A 24,479-nucleotide genomic window follows, 5' to 3' on the forward strand; every position below is an offset into this window, starting at 1 on the left:
ACTTTTCATCTCCTAACGAGGATCAGCTCTTTTCCACAGTCCATTTCTCAGACTTTTTCTGCTTGCTTTGCTTACAGTGTGGCTTCTAATGCCTCTGCTCCAGCTCTGATGTATCTCCTCTTCTCCCAGTCCACTTTCCCCCTTCATATTTTCCCCCTGTACCCCAAGAGCTGCTGTTTGAGTGGTCTCACACCCATTTCTCACCCATGCACTGAAGTGTGGTGCATCAGTCATCCTTCATCTTGCCTTTCATCATTTTAACACCTGGGTTACAGACAGTGAATGCTTCTGTTTAGGATGGGGACAAAATAAGCCCCGGATGCTCTTGCTGGTGAACATCTGGGATTTCTTCACCAAAATCAGAGGGTTTGTGTCTACACAGCCCCGAGAGAGGCACCAGGACAGCTCCCAGGAGCTGCAGGACACAGAACCCTCTGGGAGTGCCCCTGATCCTGCCCTCTGTGCAGGGGAAGGGGCTGCAGCCCCAGCTGAGCCCTGGATTTTCGCCAGGAGCTCTCGGTGCCAAATTGGCTTCTGTGGCTTTTTCTAATGTGGTTTGTGGCTTTGCTAATGTGGGCTCCCCTGGGGATATCCTCAGTGTCTCAGGCAAGGAATTAGACCTGCAGCTCCTGTGGCTGTGAATGGGATGCACACACCTGGCACTCCTGGCTCTGTGTTGGAGGAGCGTGATCCCACTTTTCCTTCACTTCCAAGCACAGTCTCTGTGTGCTGGGGGCTGACCCTGACCTGGACACGCTCAGGAGCTGCCACACAATTACCTGGGACACGTCCCTGGGTTTAGCACCCTTCCCCTGGCCCATCCCTCCATTATCCCCCTGGTGAGCTGGATGAATTCAAGGAAGGAATGTGCATGTCCCAGGGACGGGCTGCAGCCAAGGCACCTTCCCAAGGGTGCCCCACAGTCCTGGGCCCAAGTTATAGGCAAGGCTGGAAAACAGCTGTCCTGCCCTCAGAGAGCTTCTGAAGAACAGACCAGCAGAACTGACCAAAATGAGGTGGCTTTTCCACCCCAGGTCATCCCACACTACCTGTAAAAGCTTCATAGCACAGAAACATCAAGTGAACCCCAAAAGAACTGCTCACACCAGTGGGCCCTGGGGGCATTAACAGCCCCTCATGGCCCTGAGGAGCCTGCCCTGGGCTCTGCACCCACAGTCCCTGCCCAGGGGCCCAGCAGCTCTATTTAAGCTCAGCCTGGGGTTTGGGGCTGGCTCCCCTTCCTCCAAGGAGCAGAGGCTCCCACTGCTTCTTGCTGCTGGGAGGACTTCTCCAGGTGGAAGGAATGGCAGGTGGAACTGCAGGTAAGCATCCATCCCTCTTCCAGGTGTTGAGTCACTTTTGCAAGAAAGGACACAGGAAAGATCACTTGAAATCTGTTCCTGTACCTGTGACCTGAACACCTGAGGTCCCAGGCCAGGAGGGCAGGAAAGGGCTGGATCCTGCTGCCTCCAGGGGATCCAGGCAGTGGCACCTCTGAAAGGGGCAACAATCCTCTCCCAGAGAAAAGAGCAGGGAGCACAGAGCTGAGGGAATTGGTGGGTGTGCAGGAGCTGCACTGGTCTCATGTGCTTCTGTTCTGGCACTGTTTGCTCTGGTTTGGGCTTGATCTCAGACCTGCTGTGACCAAATCACTTCCCACGACCTCCTCTGCCTCTCCTGCTCACAAGAACTGACAATTCCTTGACAGGAGGGGTTAACCAGGCCCTGTTTCTACATAACATAGAGCTGCAACTGTTGCAATGAGAGCTACAGTGTGATTTAGAATTGGTGGGCCCCCCTGAGCCCCTCTGTTTTCAGCTGGGATATCTTCCCTCTTCCCTGTTCTTCAGTCTGCTCCTGCAAAGCCAGAGGCACAGGGATGGAGCCAGCCTGACTCACCTGGCCTTTCTCAGAGGGATGGATACCACAGGGATACCCCTGTTTGGGCAGGGTTTAACACACACAGTTAGAAATACAGCTATTTCTAGACCTCAGACTTGGGACTCTTATTTATAAAGTTACACTTACTCACAATTGAACAGACAGACTTTGTGCTCTTAACGTTCTTATTTCTGAGGACACATTAATTACCCTTGTCCATCACTGGGATCCTGCACTTGCAGCAGCCAGACCAGGACCTAGAATGGGGCAGAACTACCTGTTTTATGCAGACAGGACTTGGATACCCCTCTCCCTGCCTGCTGTGAGTGACAGAGCACCCACCCTGCCTGGAAAGGCAGAGGAAAGCTCAGAGAGAAACATTAAACTGCAACCTGCCTTTTCAGTGCTGCATCTGGAAGGCTGCAGACAGCTGAACACGCCAGCACTGCTCCCCCCAAGGCTCTCCCCTTCTCCTCCAGCCTTTGCAGGAAGGGATTAGAGAGCAGCAATGACTTCATGAGTCTGATGCAACACTCCTGAGCAGCCACAGACCTTCCCCAGCTCAGCCATGCCCACGGGCCAGGGATGCAAAATGCCTCTGGCAGCTGCAGGTCCCTTCCTGGGCAGGGACAGGAGGGGGATTTGTTCCCCTCAGCTGTGCTGCAGGTCACTGCAGGGGTGGTGCTCACCTTGCAGAGGCTGTACATGATGATCAGGATCCCTCCCAGGAAGTAGCTGCCGGAGGGATCGTCTCCCATGATGTATTTGTACCACAGCTGGATGGGCACGAGGCAGCGGAACAGCTGGCTCAGCTCCTCGATGAGCAGGTAAAACTTGCCCTGGGAAACCACACAAGGGAAGTGTCAGGAGGCCAAAAGAAGAGCAGTGTTCACTCTGTTAAACGGGGCAGGGACCTGCTTTTGAACTCTGAAGGGATAATTGTCACTTCATTCTTTCACGGTGCTCCTCCTGCTCTGCCCCTTACCCAGCTGTTCTACATTTTGGAATTTTACATTCTAGAGCAGGTTATGGACACACATCTTAATGCTGCAGCAGAGTTAAGACTTACAGGATTAATAGGATGTAAATGGTGGATGCTATTAATTATGAGAAAAGCAAAGCAAGGGGAAGCCTCTTTGATTTTATACCTTTTTGAAGGTACAGAGATTAAATGTAAGGTGACATCAGACTTCCTGACAACTTTCCAGATCAAACTAATTATCCCTTTGCCAGCATCCTTATCCCTGCCCTTCCACTCAGGTGCGTGTTGGCTCTTGTACAGAGCAAAGATAAAACAACTGGTGCTGAAAAACAAACCCTCAGGGCATTGAAATTCAAAATACTTCCAGAGGACCTTAAGGAGGAAGGGGGGAGGGTGAAGCCTGATGGTTCAAACACTTCTCTCTCAAAAGAGACTCAAAGAATGGGCAACATCCTGTGTAAAAACCTTCAGTAAAGCTGTCCCTGCCATCCCGGTGTTTACTGGGCACAGAAAGCTTTCCCTCCTTGAGGGACACCTGGAAGGTGACACACATTCCCTCCTGGCTCGCTGCAACCACGAGGTGCCTTTTTTTTCTTACCACATCACTTCTATTTTAATATTATATATAAAATATTATATATAAAACATATATTTTATATATAAAATATATTTTTTATATATTTTATCAATTCTATTTTTATTTCTTCCCTACGAGCAGGAAGCTGGTTGAACAAGGGGGATCTAATTTAGGGCCAGTCCTAATGAGGACCTGTTCATTTATGTTCTGTCCCACGCCGGTGGCAGGGCACTGGGTCAGGGCAAGATCCTTTAATCTCCACTGACCTTATCCGGGCTGAAAGGTTTGGGTTTAGTCACGTCAAAAACCCTTTCATGCGATAAGATCCCGGAGAAGGGGGAAATTCCCCTGGAATTTTGCTCGCTTTGTCATCAGTGATGTCACCGCAGGCCAATCGCTAATTGGGGAGGTTTGGAGCGGGGATTAAGTCCTGGCAGGCGGCTCGGCAGCAGCCAGCGCCCTTCCCCGGGGGCTGGGGATGAGATCACTCGCAGGCCATCCTGCTGCTCCCAACAAATCGAATCCTTCGGAGAGCTCTGGCATGCTCATGATCTCATACCCCCCCGGGACGCGGAGTGAGGTCACACCAGCGGTTGCTAACGGACCCGGGCAGCTTTCTTGCCTTTCTGCCTCTCCCCTCCTCCCCCTGAATCCCAGGTGGCATCACGGAGCACAAAACCTACCGGCAGCGATCCTAAACGCGAGCAATTTATTAAATTAGCGCCGAGGTCTCTCTCTCTCTCATTCTCTCTCTCTCTCTCTCCAGCCCCGTGCTTCGATGCAATCATCGTTTATTTTGGGCAGAGGGTCACTGTGCTGTCACTGCCTCCCCTCTGATGAAAGCCACCGGCAAGAGAAAGGCAGCAAACTGTTTTGTTTTCCCTGACTCGTCCCTCCCACCCCTCATCTCTCCTGGATCCTTGCCTCACCAGGAGCCGGGATGGGACAGGTCACTTCTTGCTCTCCCGTTGCATCAGATGGAGCTGCTGCGCCCAGAATTTGGGGTGCCAGAGCTGAAATCCGGCTCACAACACAAGTTTTGAGGCACTGAAACGCCAGAGCCCGCAGCAAGATGTAAGGAAAGGTGGGGCAGGGGCAGCCAGGCTGTGGAGTTGGAAGGGGCAGAACGTGGCTCTAAAATGAACACGCAACTTCAGTTGTCCTACCACGACATCTCCACCCTTCCCAAAGCTCTCAGAGCTCCTTTATCCATTGCACATCCTCGGTTTTCAGTGGGAACTGCAGGGTACCAGGATTTCTCAGCAGCTAGAAACTCGTTCACAGCCCCCACAAGAGTGAAGTTCAGATTTGAAGGATGCTTCCTCTCCATGCAGCCCATTAACAGCACCCACCTGACCACTAAAGGTTGATAAGTTTAGAGTGAATCCAGGAGGAAGCAACACTTAGAAGAGAACTAGAAAGTGCTTACAGAACTTTAAGTCTTGTCAGGCATCTCAGTGCACCACACCAGCCCCTTTTTTAAACTAGAAAAAGTGCCAGAAAATCAAAAGTGACTTTACAAAGGGCTGCAGCAGAAGTGGGGTCTCCCTTCTGAGCCAGAAGCTTGGAAAACAAGGGTTGTTCCCTACAACTTTAGCAGCAAAATGTAGATCTGTGATGGCAGTAACTTGCTGCAGACAGCACCCACCACTGGTAAGGACACCCAACACACCTCTCTGTCACTCCTCAGCCTTGTTACATCTTGGATATCTAGGTTACAGTTTTCAAAGATAAATCTTTGTCTCCAGCTGTATTTTGTCTGAAAAGCTCAAGTATTTCAGCTTTTTTTTTCTCATCAAGGTTATATCAAGCACAAATACAACTATTTTTCATGTGCATCTCTCTTGGAACAACAGCTGGAAATAAGGCAAGGCCTGTCTCTGTTAGGTGAGTTCACATTTCATAAAGATCTGTGTAAATCTGGGAATCTTCTGTGGAATGCACGACTGTATAGAGCTGAAGGGCTCTCTAAGAGCAGCAAAATCTATTTTTGGTGAGCCTGTGAGTCAGTGCCAATGCTTGACTGGACTGTGCAGGAGCCAACCTGAACTGCAGAGATTAAACAGGGTATTACCTGCAATTATGTCCCCTACAAGGGCCAGAAAAGGGGCTCTGCTCTCATCAAACCCCTGCCTGAGCCAGAAGTGAGAAGGACACTGCTGACCCTGCCAGGCCACCATCAAAGAGCTCATTAGCACATGAGGGGAAGGGCTGTGCTGGGGATCTGATTTTAGCAGTTCCCGAGATCCCACACTGGGAAATTCCGATTCCCTTTTTCCAGAGCTTTGTTAAAAACCGAGTCAGTGACTCGTGTGTAACCCTCCATTTTCCTGCACCTCCCTCACCACAGAAAGGCCATTTTTATGCTTCAAACAAAGCACTTCTTTTGAGAGAGGAGAGTTCAGGATCTTCACCCAGTTGCCCTTTTCCTTCTGTACATGCAGTGTTTTGGTCTGTAAGGGGTAAACCCTTTTTGCACATTAAGCACGCAGCTTCCTAGTATTTTGTTAAATCCTCATCACTTGATGGCAGACCTGCATCTGATCCCTTCCTCCTGCTCAGAGGAGCAAATTTCTAACATTTCTTCAGTTCCTTTATGACATCACCACTACAAAACCACTCTTCAAACCCCCTTATTTTCACAGGGCTGACCCCAGGGACAGCTGTTCCCTGCGTTTCCTAAATGAAAACTCGAGGCACAGAAAGATGGAGGTCAAGGTAAGGCTGGTTTGGTGTCCAAGCTGAGATGCCTGGGATTAGACTTTTTATAAAGCACTTCATTTTATAGATCACATTACCATTAAAAGCTGAACCCCTGACTCCAGTCTGCAGCTGTACATGACTTTTCTAGAATCACACAGGAATTATCTGGCGAAGTAAAGGACAGAATTCAATTCTCCAGTGTAGAAACCTGAACCTGTAGAATGTTCCTCTTCCAGTGGTCTTTGTTTTCTATGAGCTTTCCAGTTGCTACAACAGCTCCTTTCAATATCTCACCTTCATCCTTGGGGCACTGGTGATGGAGGGAAGGAGCCTTACAGTGACACGACATGGAATGGTGTAATTAAAAACTGAATCCCAATATATACAGAGCAAAGGGGGGAAAATTTGCAGCTGCAGAGGCAAATGCTAATTCCCCCAGAGCCCAAGTGAGCCTTGATTTTGTGGTTTCTTTTGACACAAGGCTTTGCATAAGTGCCTGTGCCTCCGCAGGAGGGAAGAGAGAGGCAGGGTAAGGTCTGACACGGTGGAATTAAAATGGGATGCAGGAGAAGTGAGAGAAGTTGCAATGAGGCAACTGTAAGTCGTGATTAGCACTCAAGGGAAGCTCCAAGTCTCACTTGTTCTGTTGCCAGCAGCATTAGGGCTTATTCTGACACAGGAGGATGCTGGGAAAAAACTTTGGGGACCTGCTGTGGCAATTTGGATGAGGAGAGATCTCTGCTGGGACTGCAGGTCACACTGCCAGGGCAGGGAAGTGGGAGCAGGAAACAGGATTGTGGCACATTGTGCTGCTGAAAATCCAGGCAGGACTAATGAGGAGGAATTTCCAGGTGGGATTAGAGGGGAAAAAAATGAGAATTTCGCTTCTGAAAGTCTCATCTTGGGACATCTTAAATTGGGAAGTTCAAGTGGGAAAGCCCCTGGGAGTGATGATTCTTTTAAAGTTCAGCAGCAGTGTCTTGCAAAGCGTGTCAGGGAGGGGGACAGAAGAGCCCCCACTCCTCAGGGCCTGGCTCTGATGCTTTAGTTGCCCTTTTTCTTTTGGAAAATAATAAATCCCATGCTTGTGATGCTGGGACACCTCATCTGTCCAGGCCAAAGCAGAGAACAGTCTTTGCAGAACATCACCTGGTTCTGTGGCTCCAGAGGATCAAAGACTGGGGAATCTGTCCCAGAGTTCCTCCAAAGAGTACCCAAGGTCAGAAGGTAATTAGAGGATGGGTTATCCTGCCTGGAAACACCACTTTAACCATGTTAAATTTAGGGAAGACCAGGATTAACCTGCATATCTCACAGTAGAAGAGAGCACAGATAAGGAACATCTTCACCTGGGTTATTTTTCCTAAAACTCATCTATGTGCCAGCTCCCAGTGCTTTTTTAACACTCCTGGATTTTTGGATCAGCATCCAGAGGACTCAAATGCTCCAAGGGACCTTTATTTCCTCAGGACAACAAAAAAAAGGTGCAGCTTCAGAAGGAACATGGGAAGCTTGATGTGCCAATTTACATGGCAGAGCTGTAACCACCCATGCCAGGAAATGTCAGGGAACATGGAATGCACCTGAAGTTTAGTGCTATTCACTGTTTTCATCATATTTGCTCTAAAATCCAAGTGCAGAACCGGGTAAAGAACTGCAGCAACACACAGGCTGGGTTTTCTCTGACCAGCCTCGGTGAGATGGTACTTTAAAAATAAAAAGCACTAATAAAACAGTCAACTGGGAAAAAAAAAACAACCAAACCACCAAGCAAATATTTTCAAAGCTGCAGTGAGGGGTCCCCAGTGCAAGGGTGGAGCAGTGCTTGTACACTTGCCACTGACAGCATTTCAGCAGCATAAAGACAAATTCATGGGATTAATGGCATTTGCAGTGTCTGGATCCAGCTTTCAAGTCAATCTGACAAGTATTTAACCAACAGTCATTTATTTCATGCTGTGTTTGCAACGAGCCAGTGTTAAAATGTTCTCCTTCTGAATTTCCAGCCTCCTGGAAATGCAGCTCCCTGGAACTTGGCTGCACATCTGTACTGAGCACAGAAGGAAAATTCCAACTTAGGGTCTTTCTCATGTACCAGCCCATTAAGATAATTGGAAAAATGTCCTTCTCCCCTCTAGGGATAAGGATACATATATAAAAAACCCTGGGATCCCAGTTCCTTACAGTTCTTTTGTCTCACTCCATCCTCCAGGATAACCAGCTCGGATTGCTGACAGGAGCATGAGGAGGGGATGGGAGACTTGCAGGCACCTGGGATTTCCTAAGTGAAATCTTTGGCAAGTGTGCCTTTTTATTATTTATTTCCTTATTTTTAATTCCACCCCCCTCAAGCTGTCATTCCTCAGCAGTGCAAATGAAAAGCTGCCATCCATGGGTGTACAACAATGGAAGCCTCTGCAAGGCCACATGGCTCCTGCAGTTTAATTTACTTTAATTCATTTTATATTGAACTAAATGATCTTATTTGCCTTTTTTTTTTTTTTTAATGGAGAGAGCAGGGTGGGAGCCAAACCCCCCCTCTTCCAAAGAAATGATGAGCCCAGCTGAAATTAAAACTTGAACTTGGCTTAACGTGCCCAGCAGCTCGTGGGGGAGGAAGGGACACCTTCAGCCACAGGTTTGATCTTTCTGCCAACTCCACTGACTCAGAGGTGTGAGATCAGCCCTTTCCCTGACTTTCTCTCCCATTTACCAGCCCTTCCTTCCCTGCTTTCCAGCCTGACTGCACCCTCACAGCCTCTCTTGGCACCTCTGTTTTCCAGGCTGGTTTGGAGCCTGGCAAGGCCTGGGATTATTTTGTCAAGTTTTTCAGTCTTCCCTCATTCTCTGGAGGAGTTTGTTGCAGAGATATTCCATTTCTGAGTTATTCAAGCCTGGAGAACTCTGGCTAGTTGTACCCTAAATATAATACATAATATATCAGTTTTCATGCTTCACACTTCAAGCATTCCTGGGCATGTTTCTTGCCCTCTGTGTTCTGATTGCAAAGACAACCTTATTTTTCTGCCTTTCAATTTTAGTTTGCTTTTAAATGCTGTAAATGCAAATGTTATCCTACACCAAAAGTTGCCATGCTAGGAATACACGACCCAGGTACTTTAGGGGGGGCAGAACTGAGTGCTCCAGCCCAAATTTTTTATGTGTTCACTGTCAAAATGCGTCTGAGGGAAGCAGAGTTTAGTGCTATTCACTGTTTTCATCAATGATCTCGATGGAACAGAGTGGGTTTATCAAATCTGACACTCAACTGGGAAAGGCTGTAAATGCAATAGAAGGAAGGATTATAATCCAAACTCATCCTGACAGGCTGGAGAAATGCTCTGGAAAACAGGAAGGGATGAAGACAGTCCAGAAGAGAATAATAAGATCTGGAATTAAAAATCTCTGAGAAAAGACTCAAAAAATTGATGGTGTTCAGTCTCCAGAGAAGACTGAGGGGAGAAAGGAAGACTGGAACAGAAAGAAAAGAATCTGATCTTGCTCCAATCCCAGTGGACACGGAGAGGTAAGAGACTTAAAGGAGGATATTCAGAGGAAGTGCCTTGCAAGCAGCAGTGAAGAGCACAGAGCACCCAGAGAACACCAGAACCTCAAGGAGCAGCACGAAAAGCCAGCCTGGCCTTGGAGGTGCCTTGGAACTTCCAAAATGAGGAAAAATCTGAAGAGTCTGCTCAGAGGTTGAGAGCACAGTGATCAAAGTTCCTCAAATCCCATCCCTGGACAAGCTCTGTGGTTATTGCTGACTGCCAGGCCTGCAAGGAAGTTCAGGATGAAATCCCTGTGTCCCACTCACAGCTGGGCTGAACTCCACCCCTGAGAGGGCAGCAGCTTCCCCTTCAGGCCCTGCATTAGGGGAGCTGTTCTGACTGGTTATATTGGCACAAAAATTCTCACTATATATATGTATATCTTGAAAAAAAATCTACCTTTCCTCTAGTTTAATTTATATTTCTCCAGCAGCACGATACCATTAAGTGACAGCCACCCACAAGCTCACAAACTCCCATCTGGGCTTAAAGCAGAAGCTCTGGTAGGAGCACCTGGGGAAGCAGAGCATAACTTTGTATCTGGCAAGTGTTAAGACAGCAAATAATAAATATTTTGGTCCAAGTTAACGTGCCTAAGTTGCAGTAGAACTGTTCAAACTCAGAAGGAGCTGAGGTCTGTCCCCTGAGATCTCATCCCTGGTTGGCAGTGCAGAGTGGGGGAGAAGAATCCAGCTCTGTGGTGGCAGGGAGCAGCAGTCTGAGATGTCAGGGGACACCGAGCCCGTCAACAACATCCTTGGACAAAAATGGGGCTTGAAAAAAGTGAGAAGTGTTGCTCTCCAGAAAAAGGTATTAAAAATGAAGCATCTGTGCTCTGAGTCATTACAGGCCCCTGACAGATGTGATCTTACCAGCCTCCCCCTGTAGCTGCAAATAAAGACCCCTTCCCTTTCTTCTCTCCAGACAAGGATTAATGAGTGCTTGGGAGAGCTCTCAGACAGGCAAGCAAAGGCTGTGAACCTTTTCCAACGCTGCAATTTATCTTGGGGAGGTTATTCACATCACTTTTCCCTCCCTCCCCAGGCTGGATTATGCTCTGACCCAGCACATTAATCTCCTAAAATATAATAATAATAATAGAAGAAGGGAAAAAAAAAAAAAAGTTGGACAATTGCCAGAAATAAATTAATAACCATCTCAAATAGCCCTGCTGTGCAGGAACAAACTGCTCAACTCCCCTGCCACCCCTGTCATTTATAGCAAAACTATTCCCAGTTTAGATATCCTCCTAAGTGCCCTGCCTGAGACTTTTCAGGGATTAATGATGGTATCTTGCATCTATACAGTGCCTTTCATCCCAACAGCTCCCAGAAAGTTCCTTTACTGGATGCAAATAATACACATCTCTGTGTTTGCCACTGGAATGCAGAGGCTACCAAGTGGATAAAGAGGCAGCATGACAGATCTGTGCAGGTAAAAACACATGAAAAGGTATTTTCAGGGAGAGAACGTAGTGAGGGAGTTTCCAAAGTTAGGCCTAGTCTACGAATAACTTCATAATAATTTAAATACGTTAAGCATTCAAATATTTCTTCACCCGTGGTTATGTAGAAGGGGTGTTGTCTTTTGTGGCACCAGGAGCTTCAATTTAATCCTGTTACTGCTTTGGCCCAAGTGGGAAGCCAAAGACACAAGTACCTGCAGTTTCTTCCCATGAAGTGATTTGTGCTTCAGAAATATGTATTTACAGAGGTTGCTCAGAAAACAAGGAATTCAACCAGACAAGCTGTTACCTCACTGCTAGTGCCTGTTCCTCCTCCAGCAATGCATTCCTCATCTCTGGACTTCCATCACTTGCTGGTGCTACCAAACCCTTGCTCAGGTCTGTGATGGCTCAAACCCCAAACCTTGATACCCGAGTGCCAAAGTTTTATGAAGAGATTTCATTATTTTTATTCTTCCATTCATATTTGGCCCTGGCACAGGTTGCCCAGAGAAGCTGTGGCTGCCCCTGGATCCCTGGAAGTGTCCAAGGCCAGGTTGGATGGGGCTTGGAGCAACCTGGGCTGGTGGAAGGTGTCCCTGCCCATGGCAGGGAGTGGCACTGGATGGGCTTTAAGGTCCCTTCCCACCCAAACCATTCTGGGATTCTGGGATTTCACGCTGCAAACGTGTTCTAAAGGTATCAGATTATCAAAGATAAATATTTGTACATCAAGAGGAGTCTCCTACCTTGGACTTGACAGCCAGGATGATCTTGGGCAGGGCCACCACGAGGCATTTGAGGGCGATGGTGAGGTACTTGAGCACAAAGTCTGCAATGCCCACAATCCACATCAGGTCAAAGAAGTCCAGCCTCTCCAGGTTGGGCTTCAGAAAGATCAGGCTGAAAGACACCAAAACACCAGTGAGAACCTCACTCAAGCTTCCTGTGTCCACTGCTGGCTAGAGAGAGAGCCCAGAAACTCCCCTGAGCCCCAGGGGAATTGCCAAGGGCAGCAGGAGTCACACATGCAAATCAGTGCCCTGCTTCCTCTCTTGGCTTTGCTCTTGTTCTCCTGAGGTCACCAGGTTTGCCCATTACCACCAAACAGGACCCAAACCTGTTTTGGAAGGCTGCAAACTCCACCACCTGCACTCCACACTGCACCAGAGCCTTTGGTGTGCAGGCAGTGCCTTCAGCTCTGTCTGATTCTGTGATCTGAATGTAAAACCTTACTCTGGGAAGTCCTGCTCAATGTTTGCTCTTTGAAAAAAGTGGAGTCTGGGACAGCAGAATTCCACACAGCAACGGGCAGGAGCCACTGACCCGAGCAGCAATGAGGACTGGACCCTACTGAGGCTGAAAAACCAGGATTTGTCTTCAGGGTGTTTAGCTGCTAAAGCCTCGTGGTAGAAAGCAAACACTTAACCAAAAAAAAAACAAACAAAAACCAACAAAAAAATAAGGCAAAAGTAAAATAACCAACCCGAAATGAAAGGCCTGAACATGAATTTAAAATACTCACAACACTGGCACAGCACAACAGGTAAAATTACACCCTAAAAACAGAAACAGAATCAGAGGCTTTACTACTATTCGTGCACTAGAAACAATAAATAAATAAATTAAAACACTAGGAAAAAAATAAACAAATCAGGAAATGAAAAATAAGGCAGAAAGAAACAAACATGAAGCAGCTACTTCTAATTTGACAAGCCTGCCCTGTGAATAGTCCCAGGTCCCCACACAGCAGGCAACAGATGCACCAGCCCAAGCATGACACAGCAGTACTCCCAGGAACAGGGATTCTCCATGGAAATGTGCCCAGCCTGCCCACTGGTAATAAGCCCTGCCCTAAACTGTGTGTAGGGTGGCCCCAATTTGCTGAAAGCCCTTTATTTTGGGTGATCTACCCTCTATTTTAAACTAGTCCCATCCATGTTTTTAACCCTGACCACCACCTTACAGACACACAGGTTCCCTGGGATGCAAATTCCTTCTCGATGCTTCCACACCTTTCTGCCATTCCTGTTTCTCTTCCAGTCCCTCCCACGAGCCATATCCAGGGGATCCCATGGCTTGGCATCTCCCATTTGGACCCACATGTTCAAGCCTTCTCACCTCTCCCCCTTTCCAGAAGCATTTACATACAGAGTTTTTCCAGTGACCAAATCCAAATCCATTAGGGGCAATTCCAAAGGACACCAGGGTTAGGGGCAGACCTTGGCTATTCCCATAGACAGCATCGTTGGGAAGAAGCAGGGAAGCAATGAAACAACTGGCAGAGAAACCAAACCCAAGAGCTGTGTAGCCATAACCCAACTGCTGCACGTTGTATTTTCAGCTTCAAGTTCTAAGTCCCCTTCAGTGGGACAAAGAAAATTCTAATGAGGGAGATAATTCATATGGTTTTGGCTCCTAATATCAAAATTACTTTCTAAATAATTAGGTTTGATGTTGTTCCATTTTCTTCCTATTTATTCTACTAACATCTCCTTGCTTGTGTATCTTTGCTTCCTGTCTGTCATAATTCCTACAGACTTTATGGTAACTAAGGGTAGTGCTGAACAAAATCCATTGGTACAAACTTTTCTGTACCTGAGAACTGCTTTAGTGAGAATTTGAAAGTCAAGGGTGTCTTAATTACCTCAGATCCAAGTGCTTCCAAGCCCTGAGGACACTGAAGTAAAACACTACTATTTCACCTCCTGTTTATCTCCTGTCCTGCACTCAAAGCTTGACAGATTGAAGAGAAAACATTACAGGAAGAGGAAAATCAGTGGGTCTGTGCCTCATCTGCTTCTGGCACCTGCTCTGTATGTTCAGCCCCTGCAGTCAAAGTGGAAATTCAGAGGTCCCTGTTAAAAAGGGTCCACCCTGCTCTGAAACACGTCGTGTGTCCTCACCCCCCATTTCCACCCTGGCTATGCCACTGATTGCAGAAAGACACACCTCCTTCTGCTCCACTGAAAGCTATGACAAAGATGCAGCCAAGACAGCAGGTGCTTTAGGCATGAACACTTCCAAAGTGTGGGGAACAGTGGGAAATTCTTCTCCTCCCTGGAAATTATCACCTGCTTCCAGCATGAACAATGTGAATCTGCCCACCTGTTGTAGAGCTGCTGAGAGCTGAATGTGTAAAGCAAGTACAAGGTGTTTCCAGTGAGAAAGGCCAGGATCCAGAACACAACCAGCACTGATCTCTTCTCCTGGGCAAGAGAAAGAAGGAGAGAAGATAAATTGGAAGTCTTGTGGGTTGTGCCCATCCCAGGGGACACGAATATGTATCTAAGTGTTCAGTAATTAGTTTATTTACACAGGACTAAGGCTCAGAAGCAGGCTGCTAGGTAAGGACACATATAAACACAGGCAGAAATGGCTCTCACCCAGCAAACCTTTCAAATAAGGTAACTTCAGGGAAATTAATTGAAGTATGCTGGGGGAGGTGACAGCCTTCCTTGCAGAATGCAATCTTCAAAGCTGAGATCTTTCCTGGGACATCTAAACTCTGCTGGTATTTAAAACTCAGTGTGACAAGCAGATTAAAAAAAAAAAAAAAGTCAGTTCCATGTATTGTCCTAAATTCTGAGCTGTCACCTGGTGGGAGTGACACCTCATCAAAGGAGGGGTTTTACAAACAGATCCTCTGAGTGAGAGGAAGGCTCAGCTAAACCAAATATAACCCATCACCACCTGCAGCACATCTGAGTGTTATCCAAATGCAGGGAGGTTCCAGAACACGCATTTTTGATCGAGGAAGTAACTGAAGGTCAAAAAAGAAGTGCAAGTGCTGCATTTCAAAATACATGGGACATTACAGACAGAAGCTGGATGGCAGAAGATCTTGTCCTGGGTCTTGGCCCAGGGTAATTTTGAAGAGTAAATTTTACTCCTGGGAGGGAAAAAACACCCACCATTTTTCTTGTGAGCTGATTTATTAAGGAAATAGGTCTCTGCAGGGATGTTAGGCTGAGATTTAAAGCAGGGGGATTAAGGGGCACACTGCTGGAAGGAGAGAGTGCAAAGTGCAAGGCAACAGCCATCTATTACATGATTGTGCAATTTCTCTCTTCATTCAGCATTGCAGCACATTTATTCCACTGCTGCTGGTAGATACAAGTACACACTTGTGCCACCCATGTAATTTTAATAAAAAAAGGAATTCTAGTCTTGTGCTTTTGGTGCTAGTTGAACTGTTCTTCTGACACTGAAGATCAAAAGGCCTGGAAAGGTCTGCTGGTTTCTGTACATTCTCAACAGAGCATTATAAAGATGCTAACAAGCAACACATCTGCAAAATGTTTCAGTTAAACACCTCAAAACATGATCTAAATGCTAATAAGTTAAATCTCATCATTAATAAGTCAAATAGCTTCCAGCACTGCTGCCGAAATGGGGAAACCAAGGTGCAGAGAAGTGCTGGAAGATGCACTGCCAGCCAGTGGCACGGGGAGATGCAGATTACAACACCCCTGACCTGTCCTCTCTTTGTTTACTACGTTCACACTCACGAAAAAATAGGGTAGAAACAGTGGGAGAGCATCAGTGTGGAGAAGTAGGAAGAGGAAGGTGGGATTAGGGCACAGCACTCTTTGTTCCTAAAGATCTGTGCCCATATAAATGCGTTCAGCCCTCCAGTGCCAAAGAAGGTGTTGTTTTGTGCACAGAGGGTGATGTTTCCTGGGAATACAAGGAGGTGAAATGTTGGACTCACCTTCAGGGCGACCTGCTCTCGGAGCGTGGAGTTGGCGTAGGCGAAGGTGCTGGCCATGCCAATGCACACAGCAATCCCTGCAGGGAAGGCACTGTCAGGGGGTCAGCCCTGAGCCAGGGACACCAGTCCTGAGCCAGGGACACCAGTCCTGAGCCAGGGACATCAGCATCTCAGAAAAAACATTACTGGGTGATACTCTGGATGCGCCGGGAATTTAAATGTACAGGTGACTAAACCAGTCTGGGCTCTGTACTTCAAATTCAGTGTAAATGAAGATGCAGCACTGCAGTGAGCACCCAGCCCAGCACAGACACTCTGTCCTAAGGTCCTGAAGGAGAACACAAGTGCTCTGAGTTCTGGCTGCGTTGTGCCAGGTGACAGTATTACAACAGCAGTTCAGCAGCTCCTGGAGGACAGGGCACACTATCAAAAACCTACAGGATATCAGGTCCAAAGGCCAAGATATTGCAGATATGAATTAACCAAATCCCTGTCAGAGTTGTAAGTGGACTACAACGGAAGCATTACTGGTTTCCCAGTGTTGATAATCTCAGAATGAGTCAAGATCCTCAGACATGCCACATACATACAATTTTATAGTGCTAAAATACTCAGGTACCATTAAAAAAACCCCTGCATAGACATATTCTTCAGGGAACTCTGAAGATCTCAACTGCAAGAGGTAACTGCTGATGCTGTCAGACTTGATTTCACAGCTACTACCAGCTAGACAAGTGTCTCATTCCTCAGAACCCTTCTGTGCTCCACAGAAACCTTTGCCAGTCACCAGTGTAAGCTCTGCCCACCTCTCCTAGAGAGAGCTCTGAGGGAGAAGCCTTGGTAACATCCTCACCCTCACAGGAATGTCAAGGGGAGATCAGGAAAAGGAACAGAACTGGTCAGGACAGCAAAGATGTTCATGTACTAAACTACCTGTAGATATCCTGCTGGGTGTAACAACTGCTGTTCAGGTGAGGGCCTTCAGAGCAGGGAGCTGGTGAACATCCTTTCAAGCTCTGTTAACAAATCCTGTCTCTGAAGAAGTGACAAGCTGCTGCTTTCAATATTTTTCTGCGTCACACTCACTGGACTTGTCAGTGTTCAGTTTTAACTGGTGCCATAAAAATTCTTAGGGCAAGTAGTAATTTAGTACAATTTGCAGGCGAGCATCAAGCACTTTTTCCCTTTGGTTTTAATATTTTTAGAACAGCTGGGGCTGAAAGTAGGGTGAATTCATCCCGTACATTTCAGTGTGTCCCCTTCGTGCCAGGCTACACCTGGGCACTGTGTAGTGGTTTGGTTTAGGCCTCTTCCTGGCAACCAGATCAAAACTAAGGAAGTACCTATATCCCAGTATTCCATTCTGTTCTTTACATAAGCAGAAATATAAATAGAAGGGGGGAGGAATTTGGAGGGGAGATCGCTTCTCAGAGAGGAGGAGTTGGAGGAAGCAAAGCAACCTCTCTGTGGCTGGGCTGCTCCTGTGGGAGTGCAGGCCTGGGGATTTTTTTGAGAGGCTGTTGGTTTTTTTCCCAATTCGAGAGAGAGAGCCGGTGGTGTGGTTTCTGTTTCCTTAAGGAAAGTATTAAGATTTTGTTTGCTAGTTCTTTAATTGATTGCGTATATCTGTTTTTCTGGGGTTTTTTTGGGGTGTTGAGAGTTCTCTTTCTTATACGCATATAGTTTTTGTAACTGTATAGAAGTGTAAAAAATATATATATACTGCTTTGGTTCTGTTATTTGGGGGGTTTTTTTGATAGTTTTTTTTCTTCCCTTTCCTTCCCCTGCCTTCATAAAAAGGGTGGTGGGGGGAAGACCTTTGCTGTGGTCTTCAGCACTTGGCAGGGGAGCCAAGTCCAAAGTACCACACACCATCACATGGGCCCCTCAGTTCAGGAAGGACATTGAGGGGCTGGAGCAGGTCCAGAGAAGAGCAACAAGGCTGGGGAAGGGAGTGGAGCACAAGTCCTGTGAGGAGAGGCTGAGGGAGCTGGGGCTGTTCAGCCTGGAGAAGAGGAGGCTCAGGGGAGACCTTCTCACTCTCTACAACTCCCTGATAGGAGGGAGGAGCCGGGGGGGTTGGTCTCTTCTCCCAGGCAACGATCAGCAAGAGGACACGGTCTTAAGCTGTGCCAGGGGAGGTTTAGGTTGGACATTAGAAAGAATTTCTTTCCAGAGAGGGTGCTCAGCCATTGGAATGGGCTGCCCAGGGAGGGAGTGGATTCTCCGTCCCTGGAGGTCTTTAAAATGAGACTGGATGTGGCATCAGTGCCATGGTCTGGGAACCACAGTGGGGTTGGATCAAGGGTTGGACCTGATGATCTCTGAGGTCCCTTCCACCCCAGCTGATTCTATGATTCTGTGATTCTATCAATAAGAGTATGGGACACCACAGCCTGATAAAGCTTCATAATAGGGTTCAGAAAGGATAGGGGTGCTTACCAAGCTTGTGCTGGAAACAAACTTTAGCCAGGAGGATCAAGATGAAGGGAAGCCCCTTCTGCAGCCACCCGACGACGGCCTTCAGCTCTGAGAGGGCCGGGGCCGGGGTGCCCCCCTGCTCGTCCGGGCCCTCCTCGGCGTGGCCGTGCCGGTCGCCCCCCGCCATGTGCAGCAGGGAGGAGCCGCGGTGGTGGCCGTGGTGGAAGTGGTGGGAGGGCTGGCGGTGGTGGTGGAACGGGGCTCCCTCGGCGCGGCCGGCCCCCTCCTCCCGCGGGGCCGGCATCTGGATGAACACCTCGCCGCCTCCCACCGAGGAGCCCAGCACCAACCCCGACTGGAAGGGCGCGGCCGTGATGGTGCCCGAGGGGATCCCGGCCAGCCCCGAGAAGAGCTGCTGAGGGGAGGAGGCCTCGGCCTTGAGGCTTTCGAACACACCGCTCTCATCCACGCTGGTCTCGGAACTCACCGTCTGGCTCCGGTTCCTGCGGAGGGACGACAGCAAAGCGATTAAAAAACTGAGTGACATGGAACTCCGCGGTCTTTTGTAGTGGTTTGGTGTTCCTCATGGCAATGGTTTGGTGTTCCTCATGGCAATGGTTTGGTCTAGGCCTTTTTCTGGCAACCAGGTGTTCTGGTTTGAAGCTGGCTCCCTGCCAAGTCTCCAAACCTCACCACAAGAAGTCCCCCCCCCAAAAAAAAAAACAAAGGAGAAGAGAAAAAAAACCAAGAGAACCGAAACGAGAGAGAGGCAGCTAAAGCAATACATAAAAATATATTTACACTTATATTACAGTTATATACAATTGAAATATATGTACAATTCCAAAAGGAAAAGGGAAAGGGAAGGGGGAAGGGAAAAAAAGAACAAAACCAAAATAAAACATATACAATCAATAGCCCAAGATCTAGCAACTAAAAGAATTAGCAAAAGAATATCTTACTACTCTCCTTGGGACAACAGAAAGTCGTGCTGGAACGACCGCCAGCAACCTCTGTCTCCTAAGGTTGGCAAGGCCTTACTAGGCCTCACTAGGCCTCAGTCCCCAAGACGACAGACTCAACAGCAGGGAAACCTGCACCTCCAAAGCTGCCAGAAGGAAAGAGAGGGTGAAGGCCTCTCCTTCTTTCTTCTTATACCCTGGCTTACGTAAAAATTGTAGGGAATACCGGGTAAATCTGGGCACTTCCTTGGTTACAAACTGGTCACCAAGGAAGGCCTAGACTAACTACCACACCAGGTCAAAACCAAGGGAGTACCTATATCCCAATATTCCATGCTATTCTTTACATAAGTAGGAATATAAATAGAAGTTGGAGGGAGTTAGTTGGCCAGATCTCTTCTGGTGAAGTTGGAGACAGCGGGCTCCCCGCAGTTGGTCTCACTCATGTGGGAGTGAGGCCTGTGAGGCCTGTGGGTTTTCCGATTCGAGAGGAGAGATTTGGTGGAGTGGCTTTTGTTTACTTAAGGAAAGTATTAAGATTTTGGTTTGATAGTTCTTTATTGGTTGCATATATCTGTTTTTGGGGGGCGTTAGGGGTTTCTTCCTTATGTGTAGATAGTTTTGTAATTGTATATACGTGTAAATACATATATATATTGCTTTAGTTCTGTTATTTCGGTTCTTTTGGTTTTTTTTTTCCTTCCCTTTGCTTCCCATGTGTTCATAGACAAAAGGAGGGCTTTTGCTATGGTGTTGGGCACTTGGAAGAGAGGGTCAAGTCCAAACTGCCACTCTCACACACTTTGAGAACACACAGGTCTGCACATGACAGATGGTTTTCCCTCTGTGTGCTTGTTGGAAAGTCACAGTTGCAGAACTGGAGGCCAGTAACCACTCATAAGATCAGAGAACCTCTAAAGATCTGACCAACATGCACCACTTCCTTCATCTAGAGAACAAAATTCCCAAACACCCTGTTTACTTCTGGAGGAACCAAAGAAATTACACATCCAACACCAAACTCAACATCATCTATACGGACTTTAATATTTAAAGAACAAAATTCCCAAACACTCCCTTAACTTTTGGAGGAACCAAAGAAATTACACATCCAATACCAAATTCAACATCATCCACACTGACTTTAGTATTTAAAGAAAAACATATAAAACCCTATGGAACCTGACACAATAAGACAGGTCATATTACATAGAAACAAATGAACTAAGCTAACTTAAAGCAATGACCTACCCCCAAAACCTTCTGTCTTTATTTAAGGTTGATCACTGCCTGCCCAGTGATGAACTGCACCAACAAGAGACACAATCAACTGGGGAAGAGAAGCCTGTGTGCCCCTGAACTAATAAAGGATCTGCTCATGGGTCAAGAGAAACTCTTCTGTTTTGATATTCCTGGCAAATTAGACATAGATGTACCCGAATTACTGGGAACTGAAGGGAATTAGTTCTGGCACTGATCCTTTCCAGATTCCGAAAAGTCTAAATACCTTCTTCCTAACACCAAAAGACAAGAGGCTTTCTTCACCTGAAGTCAATCCTGTGGTGCTGAGATGAATACAAACCAAGTTTAGATGGCAAGAAACAATCCAGGTAACAAGCAGAATGATCATTAGGCAGTAAATGCCTGGCAGACAGCAAATACCTCTCTAAATTGCAGAAGGAGAGTAAAGAATAAATGAGGTCAGCAAGAGGCAAAGCTCACAAATAAGACAAGTTGCAGGGCTTTGGTCTCTCTTGATTTTAACCCCTGGAGGTCTCTAACTTTAGAAATAGTGATTCCAACTCAGGGATGTACACACAACACGGGGACAGAATGTGACAGTGCTTGGGTCTGGGAACACTAACAAACAGCCTGGGTGGAACCCAGTGTTACAAATAAAGACACAACTATTGTTTGGAATAATACTACCAGGATACAGGACTGCGCTTTCAGCAGGAAGGAATTACTCTGGGACACATTTAAAAGCAAACAAGGATGAAATTGTGAGGCTGCTGAAGTTAACCAGAAGGAATGCCAGTGGCAACAGCATTTCGTTCTACATTTAGAAACCTTCAGACTCTCTGATAATATGCACCTAACCTGTTAAAAACCAGAAGGATTTATAAAAGCCAACTGACATTACTCTGCTTGTCTTTTGCACTCAATAACAGACACACACCCTGAATATATTTTGACTATTCAAACAGGTCCTGAAGTGCCTTACAGGTTTGTACAGACTCAGAGAGCTCTGCACAGAAGACAAGAAGGCCCATTCAGCACCTTCTGTGCCTCTCAAGCCCCAGCCTTGTCTGCTGATACAAAACCCACAGACTGCACTGAGGCTTGGGCAGTATCATGCAGAAAAAAAGGTGGAGGTGGCTTTCTTTTCCCCTGAAATTAAGAACAGTGCCATGCTAGCAGGGGTCAGGGCATCAAAGTGCAACTCTACTTGCAAACCCGATGATCTTTCACTTATAATCTCAGCTCAGCCAGAACAATGAAATTTGTTAGTTCCATCTTTGTCTTAATTAGATTAGTTTCTTCTTTGGGAAAAAAACCCACAAAGTCAAGCTGTAGCTCTGGGAAAGCCCTAGGGAATACTTAGCACCAGAACAACAACAGTGGCAAGGCTCCCTTGCTGATGTTACAATTACAGAACTGAATTAGAGGTATTCTGCATCTAAATACTCACATGCATGAAGCTGGATACAGACTCTGGGAAGATGTAAAGGATCACTCAAACTCTTTATAAAACACTAAGTCGTTGAAAGCTTCAGCCCAGCAGACTTTTTACACACTTTAATAAGAGAAGTATAAATAGTTTCTGTTCATACAGGTTGATCCTTGCGGGTTGATTGTACTCAGGATCCCCATAAGACTGTGCAACAAATCATTCAGGGCCTAAATTCTTTTTAAAAGGATCTGTAAGTTTTATACAGGAAAAAAAAAATAGATACTATGGTTTTTTAACAAATGTTATAATCTGCATTTGAAGTAACAACACTTAGTATTCCAGGAATTTTCTATGCTTGACCTGCAGTAAATGTTATTTAATCCTAACCTGACAGTATCTCTTTTGAGTTAATACATAATATTATGCTCTTTTTTAACCAAAACAGCAATATTAGCGCTCCAAAATGTCTTGCCTATGCCAAGCCAGCTCCTCATGTGCCACACTGGATCATCCTGGAACACTGTGGTGGGCAGCAGTCAATGCTGACGTGAGGGGGAAAAGTAAACCTGTGTCCAAACTTCCCGAACTCGAGCAGAAAGCCTGGCCACACCCCATCCACAGGGATGAGGACTGAGGAAACTCAATTTTGAGTTTCCATCTTCTCAATCCCCCCCTACATTTAAATCAGAACGTTCCCCTCTGGAGAGGAGCCCGGAGGAGGGAGGCAGCTGTACCTTTCCGGAGGCACGTTGTCCGTGTTGCTGCTGTGCCGCCTCTGCATTTTCCTCAGCACCCTGAAACACAACACGCTCAACATCAACGGCGCGGGGCAGCAGATCCCGGGGGGGCTACTGAGACAGGCCCACGGCCTCGGGGGGCTGGGGGTGCCACCCAGCTGGGCACATGGCTGGCACCAAGCACCTCCTTCTGCGGCAGAGCCCCTCCGGCTCCCGGCTGTTCCTCAGCCCACTTGCACAGGAACAACTCGGAAGCTGTGGCAGCACAGGGACACGGCTCTCCAGGCAGGGCAGGAACTAGTCAGGTCCCCTTTGGCAGGACAGGGCAGTCCCAAGGAGTGTCCAGCTGTGTGATGGCATGTCCTGGGAAAGACCTCGAGGACATCTAACAGGGTGGCTCCCGTTGTGACACGCCACCCAACATCCGCTCTTGGGAATGAAACCCCTTCTTCCTCTTCTGCAGAAACCTGGTTTGTAAAACTGAGAGGGAGGAAAAAAGCAAATGTGTAAACATCTTTGATGAAAAAATATAACCGGGTCATGAAAATACTCTTTTAAAAACCTCTCCTAACTACAAAATTTTTACCTTGTAAGTCCCAGTAGGTTTTTAATCTCTTGCTATACCTTTCAGCTAGTGTTGGATTTTCACAGCCTAAGTTCTTATAAGGATCTGCAAGTTTTATACGTAAAAAATAGATTTATGTTTTTTTTTTCAATTGTTATAACCTGCATTTGAGGTAACAACACTTAGTATTCCAGTAATCTTTTATATGCTTTCCCTGCAGTAATCCTACCCTGACAATATCTGTTGCCTTGATATATAACATTATACTCTTTTTTAACCAAAACAGCAATTAAGGTGTGATGAACAGGCCAAGACAGGCTGGCCTGTGCAGGTAAAGCTGTCCTGCCTAAGAACAATTTTGAGGTCACTGCTTATAAAAAACATCTGTCCATCTTCCCATGCTATGAGCTGAGAGCCAGAGCCAGACTAGAGGTAACTCCGGCACTTGGAAAATCCTTCATGCCTTTCTAGACCATTAGAAGTCTAGATTGTGATGTGGGGTGAAATCACACTCCACAATGACATTCAGCTCCATGGGGACACACTTTCTCTTTTGGCATCAGCCACGAAGGGGACAGTGACATGAATGCCAAGTCCTGAAGGTGCAGGACATCGTGAGATGTAATGGTCTGTTCTCCCCACAGGCCTACAGGTTTGATCACATTTAAATGGCCTTTGTTCCCAAAGAGATTCAGCTTCAGTACTGACTGCTCCTGCTTTTTCCAGATTAGGGGTTTTCATCTTGCTGCACTTGGACATTTTTTAACAGTACCTGAACAGCTTTATCCAGAGGTGCCAGGTGCCACCGTGGGAGAGATGGAAGCTCCAGAGGGTGCAGACAGCTCATACACAGAGTTCCTCAGACAGTCCAAGCTGCTCCAGATTTCAAACTCAGCACAGGTCCCTCAAGCTGGATGACTGCAATGCCCCTGGCTCCCAGTGCTCACAGCACACCTGTAAGAAACACATGCACAGAGTCATCTTCACCACAGCACAGAGAGTATATCCACACATACACCTTAGAATGTGTATCACACATAAATAACACAGTGTATATTTCTATATATATCTATATACACACAACTATACATCTATATATATACATATACATATCTATATATAAACCTAGATGTATATATGTACACCTGTATATACACATATATGTATATATACATAAGTACAGTTCTATACATACAAACATATGTATACATATATACTTCCATACACATATATACTTACATATATTACATATTATATTATACAAATATATC

At 46.7% G+C, this 24,479-nt stretch overlaps 1 protein-coding gene across 4 annotated transcripts in view; it reads right to left on the reverse strand.

Moving 5' to 3' along the window:
• The window catches only part of RNFT2 (ring finger protein, transmembrane 2), a 27,978-nt gene extending 3,815 nt beyond the window's left edge, over positions 1 to 24,163 (reverse strand). Inside the window, exons 1-8 of one of the 4 annotated variants that reach the window (XM_027661486.1) lie at positions 23,981 to 24,163; positions 22,828 to 23,123; positions 22,641 to 22,700; positions 18,292 to 18,773; positions 15,850 to 15,926; positions 14,244 to 14,344; positions 11,885 to 12,038; positions 2,571 to 2,720 (exon numbers count right to left, since the gene is read on the reverse strand). In XM_027661486.1, the coding sequence (XP_027517287.1) occupies positions 2,571 to 2,720; positions 11,885 to 12,038; positions 14,244 to 14,344; positions 15,850 to 15,926; positions 18,292 to 18,773; positions 22,641 to 22,687 (1,011 nt within the window). In that variant the 5' untranslated portion in view covers positions 22,688 to 22,700; positions 22,828 to 23,123; positions 23,981 to 24,163. Of the gene's footprint in view, positions 1 to 2,570; positions 2,721 to 11,884; positions 12,039 to 14,243; positions 14,345 to 15,849; positions 15,927 to 18,291; positions 18,774 to 19,232; positions 19,298 to 22,640; positions 23,124 to 23,229; positions 23,314 to 23,980 lie in introns of those variants that run through there. The other 3 variants (XM_027661485.1, XM_027661484.1, XM_027661488.1) reach the window with 3 other exon arrangements.
• Positions 24,164 to 24,479: the final 316 nt, after the last annotated feature.

Source organism: Corapipo altera, unplaced genomic scaffold, assembly GCF_003945725.1.
Source record: "Corapipo altera isolate COAL_440 unplaced genomic scaffold, ASM394572v1 150, whole genome shotgun sequence".
Lineage (NCBI taxonomy): Eukaryota > Metazoa > Chordata > Aves > Passeriformes > Pipridae > Corapipo > Corapipo altera.